Source organism: Alligator sinensis, unplaced genomic scaffold (assembly GCF_000455745.1).
Source record: "Alligator sinensis unplaced genomic scaffold, ASM45574v1 scaffold820_1, whole genome shotgun sequence".
Taxonomy (NCBI): Eukaryota; Metazoa; Chordata; order Crocodylia; family Alligatoridae; genus Alligator; species Alligator sinensis.
The window spans coordinates 1,259,769-1,278,328 of record NW_005842428.1 but is presented as its reverse complement, the minus strand read 5'-3'; the positions used below and the strand labels follow the sequence as shown (position 1 = coordinate 1,278,328).

Genomic DNA, 18,560 nt, shown 5'->3' with positions numbered 1-18,560 from the left:
TTGATGTGCACTGCCTGGTTAAAGGGAGGTACATTTGCTGCCAATTTTATAAAAGGGATGGAGGGAAACATTTTCATTTTGTGCTAAATTTAGTAAAGCATTTCTTGCATGTTAGTTGTGATGTTTGTTATGTTCCTGTGCTATTAGTTGTTTTGCCAAAATGGTCTTGGGCTCGTGTCACTGTGTATCTGTTCATGGTTAAACTGCGGAAGGAGAATTAAACCGCTGTTCTAGAGTTTACACGTATTACAGTTCCTGCAGTATTCTCCCTACTTGCTGAGTCATTCATCATTCTGTATTTTGCAGTTAGTTATAAATAATAAAATCATTCTGTAAGTATTTTAACTCAATGGACATCTTCATTTCTTTGGAATCTGTGGTAGTGATTTGTGTTTGTGATATCTTACACAGATGGTGAAGTTTATGCTTGGGGACACAATGGTTACAGCCAGCTTGGGAATGGCACAACCAATCAGGGCATTACTCCTATTCAAGTATGTACCAATCTCCTAGTAAAGAAAGTGATTCAGGTAGCATGTGGCTCTCACCATTCTATGGCCTTATCATCAGATGGAGATGTAAGTCATCTTTTTATTATTATTTTATTTTATTTTATATTGAAAAAATGCCTCTTCAACTCTTTCACTTAACCTTTGAAAATAAAGGCATTTGATAGCCTTAGAGACTGAGTTATTCTCTGTCCATAGCTCAGGTACAAAGTAATCTTTACTCCTGTTGTCCTAACATTGTGCCTCAGATAAGACATGCCGGGGGGCAGGGGAAAGGATAGTTTATTTTCTAGGACTATTTAAATCCTTCTTTTGTTCACCTACTGTAATCTGAAAAATTAAGCCAGTGAGTTTTCTTGTGGCTTTTTAAGAGTAAGAGTTGCATGCTTCTCATAAAAATTAAACTAAAAAGAATATTGCATTTAAAGCTGTATCATTGTGAAAGATTTTTTTTTGCCTATACTATTCCTTACTTGAAGAATTCTACTAGAAAAGGTAGACAAGGTTCTTTGGGTAAATGTGATATCTTTTATTAGACCAACTAAATAGTTGGAAAAATTGTTCTTTGCAAGCTTTCGGGTAGAAAGCTTCAGGCAGAGCCTGAAGAAGGGTGTTTGTACCCGAAAGCTTACAAAGACCGATTTTTCCAACTATTTAGTTGGTCTAATAAAAGATATCACATTTACCCAAAGAACCTTTATCTGTCTGTGTCCTTAGATCAACATGGCTACAACCAACACCCCTGACCACTAGAAAAGGTAGAATTCTTTTAAAAGGTTCAAATTTAAGGGTATTTGCTGTGTGTGCAGTAAAGAATGTTGAAGATATGTAACCCATCCACGCAAAACAGTGTTACTGTCAGTCTTTTGATTTTTTTTGACTACTGACTTTGATCACTCCAGTGTATGTTTTGTAGCAAAATTCTGTTTGTTTCGTCCCGTCCCATCCTCTCTCCCTCCCTGCAAATAACTATTAGTAATATTGACTGATTAGTCTCTTTTTTAATAAGTGATATTTTTGAGTCTACAGAGAAACTCCCTAATCTACATCTGCTTTCAGATGCTATTGGAATTGTGTTTAATCCTTAAATCTTCTTAAAAGCCCATCTGACTCTGGTTATAAGAGCCAGGTACCTAGAATCAAACACCTCCAAATTATGCTCTAATATAAAATCATATGAAGATCATTATAACTTAATGTATTAAATCAATACTTTCAAGGATGGGGAAGGAAAAGATTTGTAGGTTGACTCTGAAAGGGCCATGTGCACGCTGCATGGCCACCTGAGCTGGAAGGTGGTTGAGACTAGGCAGCCTGGGGCCTTTTGAAAGGACTGCCAACCACCCTATGGTGGGCACTGCCAAAATGCAATGCTAAAGAGCACCCTTTGGCAGAGACAGAAATGAGGACTGTTGGGGGATAGGGTATTGCATTGCTTGTTGTTATCATTTGGACTTTGAATAATTTTTCCTTGTGGAGGAAATGAAGAATCAGGGGCTCTGCTATGAGAGGGAGGGGCAGTAAGGGAGGGAAGGGTTCTTGTGTGTGAGGTAGGGGAACCAAGAGTGGGTAGGAATGGGAGGGAATCTGAGGGGATTGCTTTCATTTATGGTGTAAATGAATATAGATTGGCTTGTGGGGGTTTACCTCCTTGGTCAGAGGCAAGGGAGCATAAGGTGGTAGATTATTTCTGAATTTTGGATGGCTTGGGGTATTTTAATATTATTCTGATTCTGTAACTTTTTGTTTTATATTATAAGCTCCCTTGAGCCTTCTTTGAGAAGGGCAATATATGCATCTAATAAAGGAATAGAAAAGATTTGGTATTTTCACTTCCATATATGGCAAATGCACATTTTTAGGCAGTAATGATAAAGCCAGAACAAGGTGAGATGAAAAGTAAGAAGGGAAATCTACAGGTTTTAAAATTATAACTGAAATTATTTTTAATATGAGTACTTATACAAGTGTCAGCATTGTAGTTAAATACAGTTTTTAGATGCTTTTAATCTACACTTGTTCCCTACTGCTTTCGGTTTCAGGCTTTATTGTACAGGAAATAAATGTGATTTATAAATTGTGATTATACTAAATATAATTGAACAACATTTTATAGAAGGAATTGGCTGGTACGTGTATGTGACTAACTTTTTGGAATTTCAGAAGAGCTTTGAATTGTTACATGATAACGAGTTGTAATGGCATTAAAAGTAGAAGAGCTTAAGACTGGTAATATTTTTTTTTTAATTGGCTCACTTTACAATTGAGAGAGAAACTGTATATACTACGTTCCCAGGTCTGAGGAATGGCTGTGTATGTCAAAGTTTATCCATATTAAGATAACTACCAGGTAGAATGATTTATTTTCATTAACCCCATTATATTAATGAAAGTGATCACTTAAATGGGAAGTAAGTAGTAAATCTGTACAGCAGAGAGAGAGATTATCAGAAGTAGATACAGACCAAGTAGTGAATAGTTGCTATTGTTCAACCTAATTATGTAAATGAATAAGCCCATTCAAAGGGGAAGAGGACTGTTATAACCTGTTGGGCAGAAGGCAGGGCTCGGTGGCACCTTGGATACTGGCTAGTTCAGAAAAGCATAAGTTTTGTAGGCAATGGCCTATGGTCTATTTCAGGGGTGAGCAATTATATCGGGCAGAGGGCTGTATATTGAGTTTTGGCAAGCTATCAAGGGCTGCGTGACAGGCAGCCAGGGACAGATAAATATTTATTTTTTAAATTTTTTAGGGTCCCCACGGGCCAGACAGAATGGCCTGGCAGGCTGCATTTTGCCTGCCCCTGGTCTGCTTCATCAGATACTATGAATGGATTTCAGAAAGCAGGGATGTATTAGAAAGGAATTTAAATGCAAAGCATGAGAAAAGGAGGGTGGGGAGCACTGGTGAGAGGTAAATTGAATAGCTCATTATGGATAAACAAAGCAGTTAACCTGCGAACCTAAGGGTATAAAAACTAGACCAGTTAATGGTGTAAGAACCTATAGTCTCTGTTAAGACCACACTTAACACAGTCCAGTCTGTGGATAATTTCTTGTTCCACAATTTTGCGTTTGAGGTGGCTTTTAAAGTTTTTTGTTGTTTTTAAGAGCAGCTACTCTGAGAGAAGTGATGGAATATCCAGGGATGTTTAAGTGTTCCACCATGAGCCAGTATTTCTGAAATGGACATCAAATTTGTGTCCATTCTTTCTTTCATGTAGGGATCTCCCCACCTGTCTAAGATAGATAGATAGAAGGGCATGCAACACAGCTCCATGGATCTGGCTTGTGGGACATAAGTTTGATACCCCTGCTCTAGATTTAGGGGGTCTTACATTTAGAATCTTGTTAAGTTGTTTTCAAAAAGTTTTTATTTCAAGTATCACAAGGAAAACATTTAGAGCTTTATAGCATGTGGAAAATTCCTGTGTTTATACATACAGTGCCAGATTATCATGGTTGTACGTGGTTTGTGACATTGACAATATTTTTATTAAATATGTCTGATATAGTAAAGTAAATTGTATCCTTTCTTCCAAAGAACTTAGTTACCAAGAGTTAACATTTTAAATTAAGCCATTTGGTTAAATCTTTCTCTCTCTTGCCTCCCTCCCGCCCCCGCCACCATGGGCAGGTATATGCCTGGGGATATAACAACTGTGGTCAAGTTGGATCTGGATCTACAGCCAATCAACCAACTCCTCGTAAAGTCTCAAATTGTTTACAAACTAAAATGGTTGTTGGTATTGCTTGTGGTCAAACTTCCTCCATGGCTGTAGTAGAGAATGGTGAGGTAAGTTATCTTCTATCATCTCATAAAATATATTGTGCTCATGTCTGGATAGAGGAAAAGTATTGACATAGAAAACACTCCTAATACATCAGTACTGCTGTGGAACTGATAGTATGTTTTGAGCTCTGCATCATTTGGTTCTTTGCTGTATACTTAGACTCTTATAGTTTCAGATATTGGTATGGAATGAACATGTTCTGTTCATTTGTCTTCATTTCAGCTATGGGGTCTTGAATTGAAACTAAGATGAGAAAATGAATACATTTGTCTCTGGCCCCCAGGAGGTGTTAAAATAGTAGTGTGATTTGAGTCTGAGGTGTTTTATGACTTGACATGCATGGCTTCGGCAAATTTTGGGGTGGCTGTAGCCTAGCCTGTAGCACCCTGGCCCAGCCTCCACTGCTGGGAAGAGGCTGGAGCAGCTCCTAGCCCCAAATGCGTAGTGGGCAGCCTGCCCTCACCCCGCACACAGATCTGGGGGGCATGTGCCCCCCATCCTCCCCCCAGGGTACACACAGTGATGGGAGTCGCCCACCCTGGCCCCAGCCCCATTCCCTCCTTCACCATGGGGGCCTCAATCTGGTCCCTCCCCTACAACCCTTCCCCCCCACCACAGACTTACTAGCTGGATATTGATCTCCAAGCTGCTGGGCTGCATATCTGCAGTCGGATCAGTATCAGCCAAAAAAATCTTTATTGGTAGACCTCTAGTTCTGATATATACTTTCTAATAGAAACTAGGAAGAAATTTGAAGCTCTGAATAGTCAAATAGAGGCCTATTCAGCTATTGGATACGTTTTAAGCTGATCAAGATGATTGATACTGTTCTTAAGATTGTCAGCTAAAAAATTAAATCAGCACAGTGGGACCTGAAAGGTGTAGAATATTGCCACTCTTTTACAGAAAACTTACTAGTACAGTAAAGGAAGGCATCTTTAAAATAGCTTGCCTTCTTTTAAAAGATGAATAGAATGAAATATAGAATTGAAAAAAATAGCAGAAATTTATTAAATTTATTACATGCTTCCTACTCTATTCCATCACCTCTTCTCAGGTTCACAATTTGATGCTCTCACCAGAGACGCTTCTTACAGAGTTCTGTTGTCTCTGATTACGTCAATACTGAGTCAAACTCAGTATTTTTACAAACAGAACAGGAAATTTAATCTTTTCTTTTCCTCCCTTAAACCAGGTATATGGATGGGGTTACAATGGTAATGGTCAGCTAGGTCTTGGAAACAATAGCAATCAGCTAACTCCGTATAGAGTGACAGCCTTGCAGGGTGTCTGTGTGCTTCAGGTAAGTCCAAGTCAGAAGTGAAAATGCATTTATTTAATATTCATTCTCTCTCCAAAATCTTATTCTAAGATTTAAACGTGTAGAATTAAAGATTTCATTTTTTTAAGTTGGTCTCTTAAATTCTATTAAAGCTAAAGGTCTAACGTCCATCAACAGAATATTTGCTTTGCAAGCCTTAGGAATGTTTCACATATGACTAACCATCAAGTATGTTATGCTGTAAACCTCTCTTGCAAGGAAGAGCGAAGTGGGGTAGAGCAGGTAAATACAGAATGAATGATTGAGACCAGGTAAGCCTGGATTTTCAAGGGATTTGATTTACTTTAATATCTTGAATTAGGAAGTGGATTAGGAGTGAAAGGCTCAGGGGGAAGAGAGAACCAGAGAAAAAAGGTGGTCTTAAAGTGAAAATATAAGACTCTAGGACAGTAGTTCTCAACTTTTTGGCCTCAAGTTACGCCTCCCTAACTTTTGTGAATTTAGTGGCACCTGATTTCAAAAAGTAATTTACATATTTCAGCACTTACTTCCTTGGAGAGGGCCTCTGCAGCGGGAGTGGGAGATTTGTCCAGGCAAGAATAAACCTGAGCCTGGCTTATCTGATGAGATTATCAGTTTATCTCCTCACACTTCAGTCTCCCTTCAAAGGATGTGGTGGCATACCAGGTGCCCAAGTACCCTGTTTGAAAATGTCTGCTTGAAGAATCGGGAGATCTGTGTTCTAATCTAGGCTCTGTCAGACTATCGATAATTTAGGTTTAAATGACGCATCAAATCATGTTATCTTTAAATGGGTTAATAGGTACTTACTTTATAAGACTCTTACGAAGCCTCAGTTCATAAAAAGTTTAGCTAGAAGTGAAGGAAGACTTGACTGTTCTTTCTGGATGAATTATTGGAGTTTGGAATTTAGACCAAGTATTGGTCGGAGACTGTAAGGCAGTGGTGGCCAAACTTTTTGTCAGATGTGCCACAACTTAATCTCCTATGCCCACCATCATCTCCCTGAGTGCTGCTGTCATTCCTTAGCCTCCCCCACTCCCCCATAGGCTTGCTTGATAGATTTTGTACACTGGGTGCTGGAGTGGAGATGAGGCATTGAGCCTCCAGCTACAGGGAGCAGAATAGAGGCAGGAAACTCCTGTAACAGGAGGGGTGACACTGCCAAGAACCAAGTTAACCCTTCCCTGGCCCCATCAACCACTAAAGTTTTATATGGTGTGCTAGGATCCAAAGCCCTTAATTTGGTGACAGCTACAGGTCTAAGAAAGCATTAGCCTGGCTCTTGGTTGTAACACCTGACACCTCTCTCAGCAGTGTCCTGCCCCCACTTTGCACCTAGGAAGCAATGCTCTGCTCCTTGCATCTTCTGCTGCATCCCATTAGTACCTAGGGTTCACCTGCCCAGCAGAGCAGCTACCTGTGACATACATGCCACAGGTTGGCCATTTCTGCTATAAGGGAATTTTATAGAATAGGCCTATATTTAAAACATAAGCTAAAACTTGATTAGCTGTTCTGGATAAAGAATGATTGTTTTATGTGTTTAGATTCATTTTGAACTGTCATTAATTCTGAATTGTCAGTAATAAATAATTAATAAACCCTACATTACAGGGATTTACACTTCCCAGTACTTACTACTAATGTGTCATTTTCATTAGTTTTACATATTGGGAAAGATCAGTTTCTGATGTTAAATAAAGCATGATGGGGATATTTCATGTGTTCAAATCATGTAAATGTAATGAGTGCAATAATTTATCTTCTGCTTTTTTCTGTTTAGTAATAATTGTTGTAAATTTATTTATAGATTGCCTGTGGCTCTGCGCATACACTGGCACTAACAGATGAGGGTTTGCTCTATTCCTGGGGCGCTAACACTTATGGGCAGCTGGGAACTGGCAATAAAAATAACCAGCTAAGCCCAACGCACATCATGATGGAAAAGGAAAGGTAATGTTGCTGCAGCTAACATTCATGGATTGAGATATTTCTAAAGCCATAGTGCATGCTGAAACGTATACACATTTGGATCTGTGGATGTTTGTTCTTATTGCTTAATTTAATTTTGTACTTTTCCATACTGTTACCTTTATTCTTTTCTCTGAGTTATAGACAGCATACTTTTGGAATCTTGTAGTGGCTTCTGCACTAACTTCTGAAAGTATGTCAACATCCTATCCATTGCATTTCTGGCTTGAATATGTATAAGAAAGCCAGGTGTGAGAGTCAGTAAGCCAGCCCAAATATTTTTGCTCTTCTCAATGGAATGGGAAATTATAAATATGTGCCAAGTTTTTAAACTAGGTTAAGTCAGGACTGTCCAACTTCCCCACACTTGGAGGCTGCATACTGCACCGGACATGCTGCAGGGGCAGGCATTGCCCCACTGTGTGGGCAGTGTCAGTGGCACATGTCCTCCTATGATCTGTTCCTTGCTGCACAGGCGTTACGGATGGTATTTAGCCCTGCCTTACCCCACTACATGGCTGTGCAAGTGACAGCTACAGGGGCAGCAGTGGGCAGGTGGGAGCCCAAAGGCTGCATGTTAACCCCTTTGCAGGCTGCCAGTTGGACAGCCCTGGCCTAAAAAATGCTGTGGGCGAGACAGCTACAAAGGCCTATGGGCTGAATACTGGCTGCTTGTGGGCTGCTTGGTTGAACTGCCCTCCACTAAGTAAATCTATTGCCTTGAAAGAGCTGTCCTATTTGGAAATGGCTGGGGACCACTTGCCCCACACTTAACCAGGAAGACCTTTGCACTTCACTTGAATTTCTATTGATTCTTTGCTTTCATTCTATTCCAGTGCTTGTGTACAGATTTCTAATTGGCAAACGATTGATATTTGGCTATTTCTCTTATCAAGCTAAATTTTTCCTTTGGGAAAACCCTGGTCCATTTTTGCAGGGCTGGCAGCATCTGGCTCATGGAGTCAGAGCTTTTTACATGGGCCAGAGCTAAGGAGCTTCACCTCATAATTCCAAAATGTTACCAGTAATCCTTGCCTCTAGCATTTTAACTGGACCATCATGGCTACATCATCAACCCAACAGTATCACAACATAGAGGATGCCAAAAGACAAAACTTTTGTGCTATTATCTGGATGCTATGTTGCTCCTAAATTAATGGCATAGGATAAATCTGGCTTTTGATGTAAAATAAAAAAATCTATTGGGGAATATGGGGATTTTGACCTCTTTGGAAGCTTCTTAATTTATCTGTCTTATTTCTCCCCTGGCTGTTTGGAAATCCCTTTTAGTATGTTCGAACATGGAAAACATAGCTTTTATTTTAAAGCTTAATGCTAGGATTCTCCTTGCCTCCTCCTATTTCCCCCCCCCCCCTTTTTTTTTTTTTTTTAGTTTCTCAAGTACTTTTTTACCAGCTGAGTAGAGATTCTGTAAATACCTGTACAGTTCCTTTAGCAGCAATATGATTTTTCTGGTTCAGATCTAACTGAATCAACTAATAGGTATAGGGACTCCATGAGCAAAGAGAGAACAAAATAAAGTAACTGTACATTAGCAGCTGCAGTGCATCAATACCATGATCAAGATCTGAAAAGTAAATAAATAAATAATAAAAAATAGAAATTAGAACCTCTGTATAAGAAGTATCTTTTCCAAGAATATGGTATTAAATATGAATGTTTGAAAAATGAATATGAGGACTATGTCCATTTTAGTTATTTTCCAAGCATTTTTTAAACCTAGGGGAATAGAGAGAGCTGAGGAGTGAAGGAGCAGTGGAAAAAGCTAAATGTAAAATGCAGTGCCTGAGTTGGGCATGTTTTTGGCAGATTGGGCCAATTTTAGGAACGAGCAACCTGGAATCCTAGGTCATGTGGACCTGGTTAGGACAAAAGGTCTTTCTTTGTCAGATGGGTCTTGTAATAGAGCACACCTGTCTCTTCTTAAGATAATCACTTTATTGGAAAGTTAACTTAAGTTTACATAGCATTCAGATCAGTGGGAGCATAAAAACATACTCTTTCGTGCGAGGAGGGGTGTAGGCCAGACCCCAGCACCTCTGAGCTCTTGATGGTGATTCAGTTAACACTTCGGATATATGTTAATGATGGATTGGTCATGAAGACCTCCTACCTAATTGAATCATTTGATGAGGCTCCACATTCACTATTCAACAACTGTTTAACTATGATGGTCTTCAGAGGTTATCAGTTAAGTTTTGGCTTCTGACACTGAGTACCATTCCTTATGGTACTATTTAAGTAACTTTGTTACTGTGGTCAAGCACTTAGTCAGTGTTTTCCTGTTTAAATAAAAAATATGGAATCTGGCCTTGGCCAGCCTGTCTTTAGCCAAGGTTAACCCAGAATTTTTATTTTAAATGCATATTTACAGCAAAAATGTACAGTTCCCCTTGTTATGTAATGGAGGATATGTACAAGATAGAGGTACTTATGCCAAGGCCTCTGTGGTCCTTACGTAGTCAGGTTTGGGGCAGGCAATTTCACTGCCTAAATACAAAAGCATAGCTGAAGAGGGACTGGAAGCTTCCTCAAGTGGAGTATTTTTCAGTGCTTGCCACAAAATATCTTTTCTATTGCATTGTTCCTAATAACTTAAGATAGTTCACATTCTAATATTATAAAACCTTAGCACAGCTGCCTTGCCCTCCCCTCCCCCTCCCTGCAGGTGATGATGGAACGGAAGGGGAGGGCGAGGCCAGCTCCCCTCCCCTTGCTACTTGGAGGTAATGGTGGTGGTGGCATGCAGGGGAGAGGGGTCAGGACGCTGCGGGGGAACGAGGCCACCTGCACTGGCCTCGGCCCACCCCCTCCCCTGTCTGTCGTCATTGCTACCTGCAGGGCTGATGTGGTGGCGGTGGAGGGGAAGGAGCTGTCTTTGCATCTCCCCCCACCCCCCTACCCACACCCCCCAGCTTCTTGGAGCTGGCAGCTCTGCAGGGTGCAGCTCCTTGGGCCCAGGTCCATTCTTCCCCCATCCCCTGCATCGGTCCTGAGCCCTCTCCTCTTGTGTCCCCGCTGCCGCCAGGCCAGCCCAGACCCACTACTCCCATGCCCCTGCTTGCCGTGGCCTGCCTTCTCCCCACCCTCAGGCACGGTCTTCCCCTGCATCAGGCCTGGGCCCACTTCTCCCCTCCCCCCGCTGCTGCAGTGGGGAGGCGGGGAGTGGGCCCAGACCCCAAGCATCAAGAGGGAGGTGGTGAGTGGGTGAGAGGGCCTGGGTGGGGGTGGGGTGAGGGGTTGGGCACAGAGCTCCAACCCTGCACACTGCACCCCCCTGTTATTCTTGACAGGTAGTTGTCTAGTCTTATAAATAAGGACCTACCAAAATTGTGATTTCATGATTTTTGCAGAAACTGCCATTTTTGGGCAGACCCTGCGGGGGAAAAAGCCAGGGTCTTCCTGTGTGGGGGGAGAAAAACTCTTCAAAAATAAAATGCTAGCTCTGGGAAGAGGGGAAGGACCCTGCTGGCATGGCAAGTTGGCTGCTGCCGCTTCCCCTTGCCACTGATTGGCTGTGAGGGCTGTCCGTTATACAACCAATTGGCAGTGAGGGGTGAGGCCATATGATGGATAGTCCTTGCAGCCAATCAGTGCTGAGGGGTGGGACTGAATGATGGGCAGCCATCGGGGCCCCTTGGCTTCCCATTCGCCAATCAGAGGTGTGTGGGGAGCCACCCAAGAAAATAGCTGTCAGCCACATGGTCTGCCTGTGAAATCAGCTGGCAGTCGCCTCGACTTTGGTAGATCCTTATTTATAAAATATTGTTTGACATCTGGAGGCCTAGAACATGCACCATTAATTCAGGAATAGTATTGGTTTCCTGACTCTTCCCAAATTTCTTTTTGCTGCAAAATAGAAACATGAAGATATCAATATGTTTATCCTTAGATTTTGCTTATTTGTCTTGTGTTTGGCAAGATGTGTATTCCTTTTAGAAATCTTTGACTGTTCATGACCGATGGAAGGTGTAAGCATTTCAGGTGAAAGACGTTTGTGAATGTCACTTTTTATAAATGTCACTAATTGAAACTGCATTTTGCTTATGTAATTGTAACTTAATTTTGAATTTGCTTAGGCAAAGGTGGTTCAGTTGAGTTTGATTTGGTAAACAAAAGACTGGACTACAGTTGCCAGTGTCTCCTTTTTTTCTTTGACAGAATTGGGAGTTTTTAATATTATAGTTCCATTCATAAAGTTGTTGCAGGAAAACTGCATATTTTATGTTTCTGTTTACAGGGTTGTAGAGATTGCAGCCTGTCACTCTGCTCACACTTCTGCTGCCAAGACCCAGAGTGGCCAGATATACATGTGGGGCCAGTGCCGTGGCCAGTCTGTGATTATTCCACACCTTACTCATTTCACCTGCACTGATGACGTGTTTGCTTGTTTTGCTACTCCTGCTGTGATGTGGCGTCTCCTTTCAGTAGGTGAGACAAGTTAGGGTTATGTACTGTAATGCACCTCTGAAACAGGTTTTCAATTCAAATATAAATGGTTTGTCTTATAAAACTGGAACTAGATAGATATAAAAAAAAATGTAAATTGTGTGCGTGTATATATAATGGTATAGCACACAGTAAGTGCTTTATTATATATAATCAAAATAAAGCAGTTATTAATGTGTGCTATAAATGAGTGTAGAACTAGATTTTTGTTCACATGGCATTCAGTAAAAATTAAAGGTCTAAAAATTAAAATTATATATCCCACTACATATGTAAGCCAGAGAGTCATTTGCACATATGTAGTGGGATATATAATTTTAATTTTTAGACCTTTTATTTTTATTGAATGCCAAGTGAACAGAAATCTAGTTCTACAGTCATTTATAGCGTACATTAATAAATGCTTTATTGTGTGGTGTGGGTGTGTGTGTTTTAATGTGATGGCAGAACCACAACAGTTAATATATAAACCAGTTTTAATCAGATTTTTTTGTTGTTAACCCAGTGTGTAACCCTATACTTTGTAATATAGGAATGGGATTAAAATAATTTCACTCCTCAAGCTCATTTACCTCTTGTATGATATTCTAGTCCTTCATGTTGACAATCCCTCCCAACTTTTCCATTAGCAGATTTAATTCTTCTCAGCCTCTTGAAGGCTCAGATCAAGTGTATTCCTATTTCTTGTGCCAACAATATCAATGAAATTTTAAACAAGGTCAGTCCCAAGTTTTAATCCTTGAACTCTACTGGTGACCTCCCCATACCTTAATATTTTCCCCTTTGGCACGAACTGCTGTCATTTTCCTGTTTGTCAGATTTACAGTTCTTGAACTAATCCCAGTCATATCAACCTTAACAAATTTTTCAACTGGAGTTTTATCAACTGCTTTACCAAAGTCAAGATAGATTAGATCTACTGAATTTCTGTCGTCTTGAAAATCAAGCTACCTGGGCAGTTTGGCACAATCTACCTTGGTAAATTCATGTTTCATTTTATCCTATTTTTCATTTCCTCCATGTTTTCATTCATTTTTTCCTTCAGAGTTTGTATAAAGCTTTGTATACTGTTGTGTACAGACTACTGGGTCCGCACCTGTTTGGAGCACTTCCACCTTCTTGCCCTTAATTACAGTTACTACTCTTTCTGTTCTTTAGTCGTACATTACTGTCCCCAATTTGACTTGAGTTAGTAAAAATCTTTGATCCAGAACTCTCAGAATTCTGTGATTGAAAACTAGCCTCAATTTGGACACTCTGAGCTCTTTGCATTTTGCTTCTATACCTATGGTAGCTCCATTCTTTTATCTGTGTTCAGTTTTCTCATTTGCATGTTCAATATCATTATCATTACTGAAAGCTCAAGCAAAAGTATTCATTTAATCTTTGGACCATAGCTACATACACTGCCTTAACTTTTTACTTCATTCTTACTTCATCATCATCATTTTCTTTTTTTCTTTTTCTTGTTTTCTGTTTTTATGGCTAAAGACACTTTTACTACTCGTTTTAATGTCCTCTGCAGGATCTCACTCCATCTATTCTCACTTCTTATGATTCTGATCCTTCCCAAACTAACTAATATCTCCTGCTCCTGACTAAGCTCAGCTAGTTTCCAATTCTGCTACCTCTTTTTACAAAGCAATATTTGGATAAGTTTTTGAGAGTTAAGTTGATCTATGGGGTGGTTTGAACTAAGCTGAAAAGCCAGGGAGTCATTTGCACATATGTAGTGGGACTAGATCCTGGATGTGAACCAGAGTGGTTGACATCACATTGCCTGCAGAGTAACCATTAGACACAGCATATTGCTTAGCAACTAAACTTGAGCAGCACCTATGTACTATGACATCAAGTCCTCCCCATGGCAGTATCTGAGAATGTTAATGATGTTAGTTGCTCTCTGCATTCTGAGAAGTCTTCTGAGAGCAGATTTTCTGGAGTAAGAGTAGATACTTCAAAATGCTGTACAATGAGTATGCATGCTGTGATTTTTACTTTAGAAGTATTGTGAAAGAAAGCAGCATTAATTTACTAAAGGCCTCCATCAATTTTCGTTCTTAAATAGAGCATTAGAATAATTTTGCTGCATGTCTCTCACCTGTTTCCTTGCACTCCAGGTGGGCATTGCGGGGGCGCGGGGACAGGATGTGCCCTTCAATCTGCGTGGGGCAGGGCAGGTGGGCTGCAGCTGTGGGATGGAGCCGGGGCTGTGCCGGACTCTTCTCAGCAGGGGCTGAGCTCAGGGAGGGCATCACTGGCACTGGGAGGAGGAGCTATGGGGTGGCTATGATGAAATTTGGGGGGGCTGCAGCCTCCCTCATGGCCCCCTCCCAGCACTGCTGCCACCTGCCATGAGTCAGGCCTGCAGCTGCAGCCTGCCTGACCTCCACCTTGCACAGATCTGGGGGCACATGCCCTCCTGGGGTGCAAGCAATAGAGGAGCTGACCTTCCCCTCTCCCCCGCCCCCACATTCCCCCGATGACTTGCAGCTGTGTCCCATGCCCCACCCTGCCTCAGCTTGGCAGCATCTGCCCCCACTCCCTCCCTCACTATGGGGAGTGTTGATCTGCCCCTCCCTCGCCCCTTCTCTCCCCCCCCACCTCCCCTTCCACCACAATGGACTTACCAGCTGCACGCAGCTGTATCGGAAATCAGATCAGTATCAGCCAATATGCCTCCTTAAAAATTGGATGTCCATATTGGCCCCCAAAATCTATCAGTGCACCCCTAATTTTATGGTCAGTTATGACCCCCACAACACCAAGCCAAGAGTTTTACCCTTTTCAGTGACATCCCTCCAAAGTCTAGTAGTTTATTTGAACGTGTTAGAAGTTTTGGACACTGGGAATTTCAGCCCTTAAAATCTGTAGCAAATATCAAATTATATTCCTTCCCCACCCCCCTAAAATGTTATAGAAAATTACAACATTACACAACTACAATAAACATTTGAACTTAACCCAAAGAGTTTAATAGACCTCATTTTATCGCTGTTAAAAATGGAAATACAGGTTAAAATTGTGGTGCTTCTATATATTGCTGTTTTCACATTAAAGCTGGCTGTGCAGTTAAGTGTAAGGTGAGTTTTTGGTAATTTTTTTCAGGTATAGCCATTCCCCCCCTCTCCCAATCTTAATATTCAAATTGTACTAAACCCCACACAAGTAATGAGATTTGTCTTGAAAATCAGTGTACTGCTGCAAGTGCTGTAGTAGACTTTGTGTGGAGGAGAGCACGCATAGAAATTAATTGGTTAGTTTTGTGCAGAACACTTTTCCCCATATATAGACCCCCCCACTCTTTCTTACACCTTCTGTTGGTAGGTGTGTGTGTGTGTGTGTGTGTGTGTGTGTGTGTGTGTGTGTGTGTGTAATAGATATACCCCGGAATCTGTTCCTGCCCGGAGCAGGGGGTCGGACCTGATGATCTGTTTAGGTCCCTTCTGACCCTAAGTACTATGATATGATAATAGGTGGGCTGGTAGGAGCATCATTGTCTTTCCTAACTCAGAGCATGGAGAGGTCAGGAGAGGAGAACCGGTAGTAGTAATGACCTACTCCTAGGAAGCCACCTTGTGCCCTTTCACTTTCTCATTGCCTCCTATCCTCCAAGAATGTCAAGTACACCTACACTTAAAACTGTGAAAATCAAGAAAATAGGGTATGCACCAGACTGGCTACGCAGCCTTAACGCTGACCTTGGTACTCCAACTTGCTATTAAGTATCATAATATTCTCCTCCTGGATATGGAGCATGGTATGCTATAGACACATCACATGTGCAGAGTTGGAGAAATTGATATCATTTCTTCTCCAAGTCAGAAGCTGTTGTTTACTTTGTGAACATAGCTAGCTGTGCCTGGCCTGTGTTTGACTAGTCTATAGAAACCTCTTCAGATGGCAACAGTCCTTATCTTAAGGACTAGTCAATTGCCCGTCAAAAATGACAGGGGAGGGGAACGGGGGGGGCAGAGCGCTGTGCCCCCGCGCCCCCCCCAGTCCGGGCCCACTCCCTCTTCCCTCCTGCTGCTTGGGGTCTGGGCCCACTCCCACCCCCACCGCTTTGGGCCCAGGCCCACTCCTCCCCTGTGTTACCTGCAGGGAGCAGGGTGGGGCAGGGGTGAGGCAAGCCCTGATGGCCTCGCCCCTCACCCCTTCTGTCTGTTCTATTGCTGCTGCCTCCAAGGAGCGGGGTGGGGTGGGGTAGTCGAGGCCAGCTGTGCTTGCCTCTCCCTCCATGCTCTGTCCCTTGTGTCCCCACCATCATGGTGGTGGGCTGCCTTCTGTCAGAACGCTACTTTGTGCTCTGATTGGCTGTTTGTCAGCCAGTCAGCATGAATAAAGCATTTTGGACAGACAGACAGACTTAGGCTTTTATAATATTAGAATTTCCTCTGGCATATCTTTTGCACTATAGTACACTGACATGTATGTTGTCAGATTGCTAGAAATCCCTGTGGCAAGAGTTGGTTTTTGTGCTCCCCTATTTGAAAGACTCACAACACTCCGTACAGAAACAAGGGTCCATGATCTTTTTGTGTTCAGTGAGCTGTGGTAAGCTGCTGCAAGTAATCCCAGTACAGTGAAAACTGTTCCTAACAAAATGAAGGGTAAAATGAGGAAAGGATACAATGGGATGCTAGGTACCACATAAAATGGCACTTATGTAGGCACATGTTGTTTTCCAGTGGCCCCTGCCATCTCTGGGCATTAGTATTAATGTAGCTAAGGTTGTATTTAGCTTGCCTGCAATGCCACAAGTAAAGCTTATTATCCCACAGCATGCTGTACATTTTCCTTATGGGACTTCTTCCCTGAGCAGTCAATCAATTTCCTTTTTAGAAATTCTGAAAATGCTTAAACTATATTAAGGGTGTATTATTTGTTTTGTTTTTATTCTCTTTAATAATAAATATTAAAGAGTCGTGTCACCTAGATTATTTTGTCTCTTAATACATGAGATGCATGGTTCTTATGGTCTCCATTTCATACCAGGAAATGAATCAGTGTTTTCCAGAGCTGCATAAGAGCTGTCTACATGCTGAGGGAGCTCCATCTGGAAGCCTGTTCTGTGTGGTAATTTTACTCAACTTCCAAGAATACTGAAGAGAAGTACTTCTCTCAGTAGCAAAATGGCTGTTGTATAACCATACTTTTCATAGCATGGCAGTCAGGGTTTCCAACATAGTTACCAAGGATTTAATAAATAAATATTATAATGTTATGCAACAACATCTTATCGACCGGCTAATTTCATTAAGTCACTGCAAATGACTACACTATCATTAAGCAGAAAGGTTTAAAAACTAATACATTTTTTTGTCTTTTTACAGAGCATGAAGACTCTTTAACAGTAGCTGAATCTCTTAAGAAAGAGTTTGACAGCCCAGAAACCTCAGACTTAAAGTTCCGTGTTGATGGAAAATACATTCATGTTCATAAAGCTGTTCTGAAAATCAGGTAGTTCTTGTTTTATGCTTCTGGGTACTCAATACTTCTATTGCAATGGGGGCCAACATTTTCTCTGATTTAAAAACAGGAAATCCATGGGAAACAGAAAACCCAGATCCCCGAGTATCACCCATAGAAATCCTTGCCTCTTACATAATTCCCAGACCATCACAGCTACAACATCACTCCAACACTTGGAAAATATCACTAAGGTTACCAGATCTTTGATTAACTACTTTTTTTTTACCTTTGTTTTTATATTGACTTAAATATATATGAGTGAGATGGTTTTAAACGCTGTTGAATTGTAACTTACAAGTATAAAACTTTAAAAAAAACTATATTACTACAGAAGCGCTTGAAACCATATCCTAGTCCTTAAAGTCCTCAAAGTCCATATTAACATCTTCAAATTGGAGGTCAGTGTCCAAACTTCACAACAAGGTTTTAATTTAAAGAACTTCCTCTTTTTTTTTTAATTGAATGCCATGTGAACAAAATCTTTTTCTACAGTCATTTATAGCACATTTAATGTATGCTATTATTTTGATGCACAGATATAGGAACATAGAATAAGAGGAACCTCTCAAGCCATTTAGTTCAGTTCCACACCATTATCAGGCAACTGTTTGTCCAAAGGGTTCCACAAGAACATTTACTTCCAGCTCCTTTGGTGCACCAAAGCAATGGAGTATCCAGGGTCAGACTAGGGGAAAGAGGATAAGGGAACCACAGTATGCACAGGGAAAGATTGTAAAAGACAAGGGTATCGTCAGTACCAGACCACTGTAACCAGCAGGGAAATTGTTAGGATAAAGAATTTTCTTGATCCTATGAAGACAAGTGTGTTCTTTGCCACAGAAGAAAGCAAAAACAAAGCAAAACAAAAAGTGGTGCTTGCCAGTCTGACCCGTGGGAAAATTTATTTTTTGATTGCAAAACTGGTGATCAGTTTGATTCTGAGCATGTGAATAAAATCCAGCAGTGGAGCATTTGAGAAAATTTCTCAGTACCATTAGGATCACAGTTGCTTCCAAGGCAATCATTTTACCCCTA

General features: G+C 41.2%; 1 protein-coding gene across 7 annotated transcripts in view; it reads left to right on the top strand.

The window, feature by feature from the left end:
* LOC102378721 (RCC1 and BTB domain-containing protein 1) overlaps positions 1-18,560 on the top strand; it is a 45,110-nt gene that overhangs the window by 5,220 nt on the left and 21,330 nt on the right. For 6 of the 7 annotated variants that reach the window (XR_003095622.1, XM_014522986.2, XM_014522984.2 and 3 more), the window contains 6 exons: positions 412-578; positions 4,147-4,305; positions 5,499-5,606; positions 7,420-7,562; positions 11,842-12,032; positions 17,387-17,513. Coding sequence is in view for 6 of the 7 variants with exons in the window: in XM_014522986.2 (XP_014378472.1) it covers positions 412-578; positions 4,147-4,305; positions 5,499-5,606; positions 7,420-7,562; positions 11,842-12,032; positions 17,387-17,513 (895 nt within the window). In the remaining variant the exon portion in view is untranslated. The remainder of the gene's footprint in view (positions 1-411; positions 579-4,146; positions 4,306-5,498; positions 5,607-7,419; positions 7,563-11,841; positions 12,033-17,386; positions 17,514-18,560) is intronic. The other variant, XM_025211758.1, reaches the window with a different exon arrangement.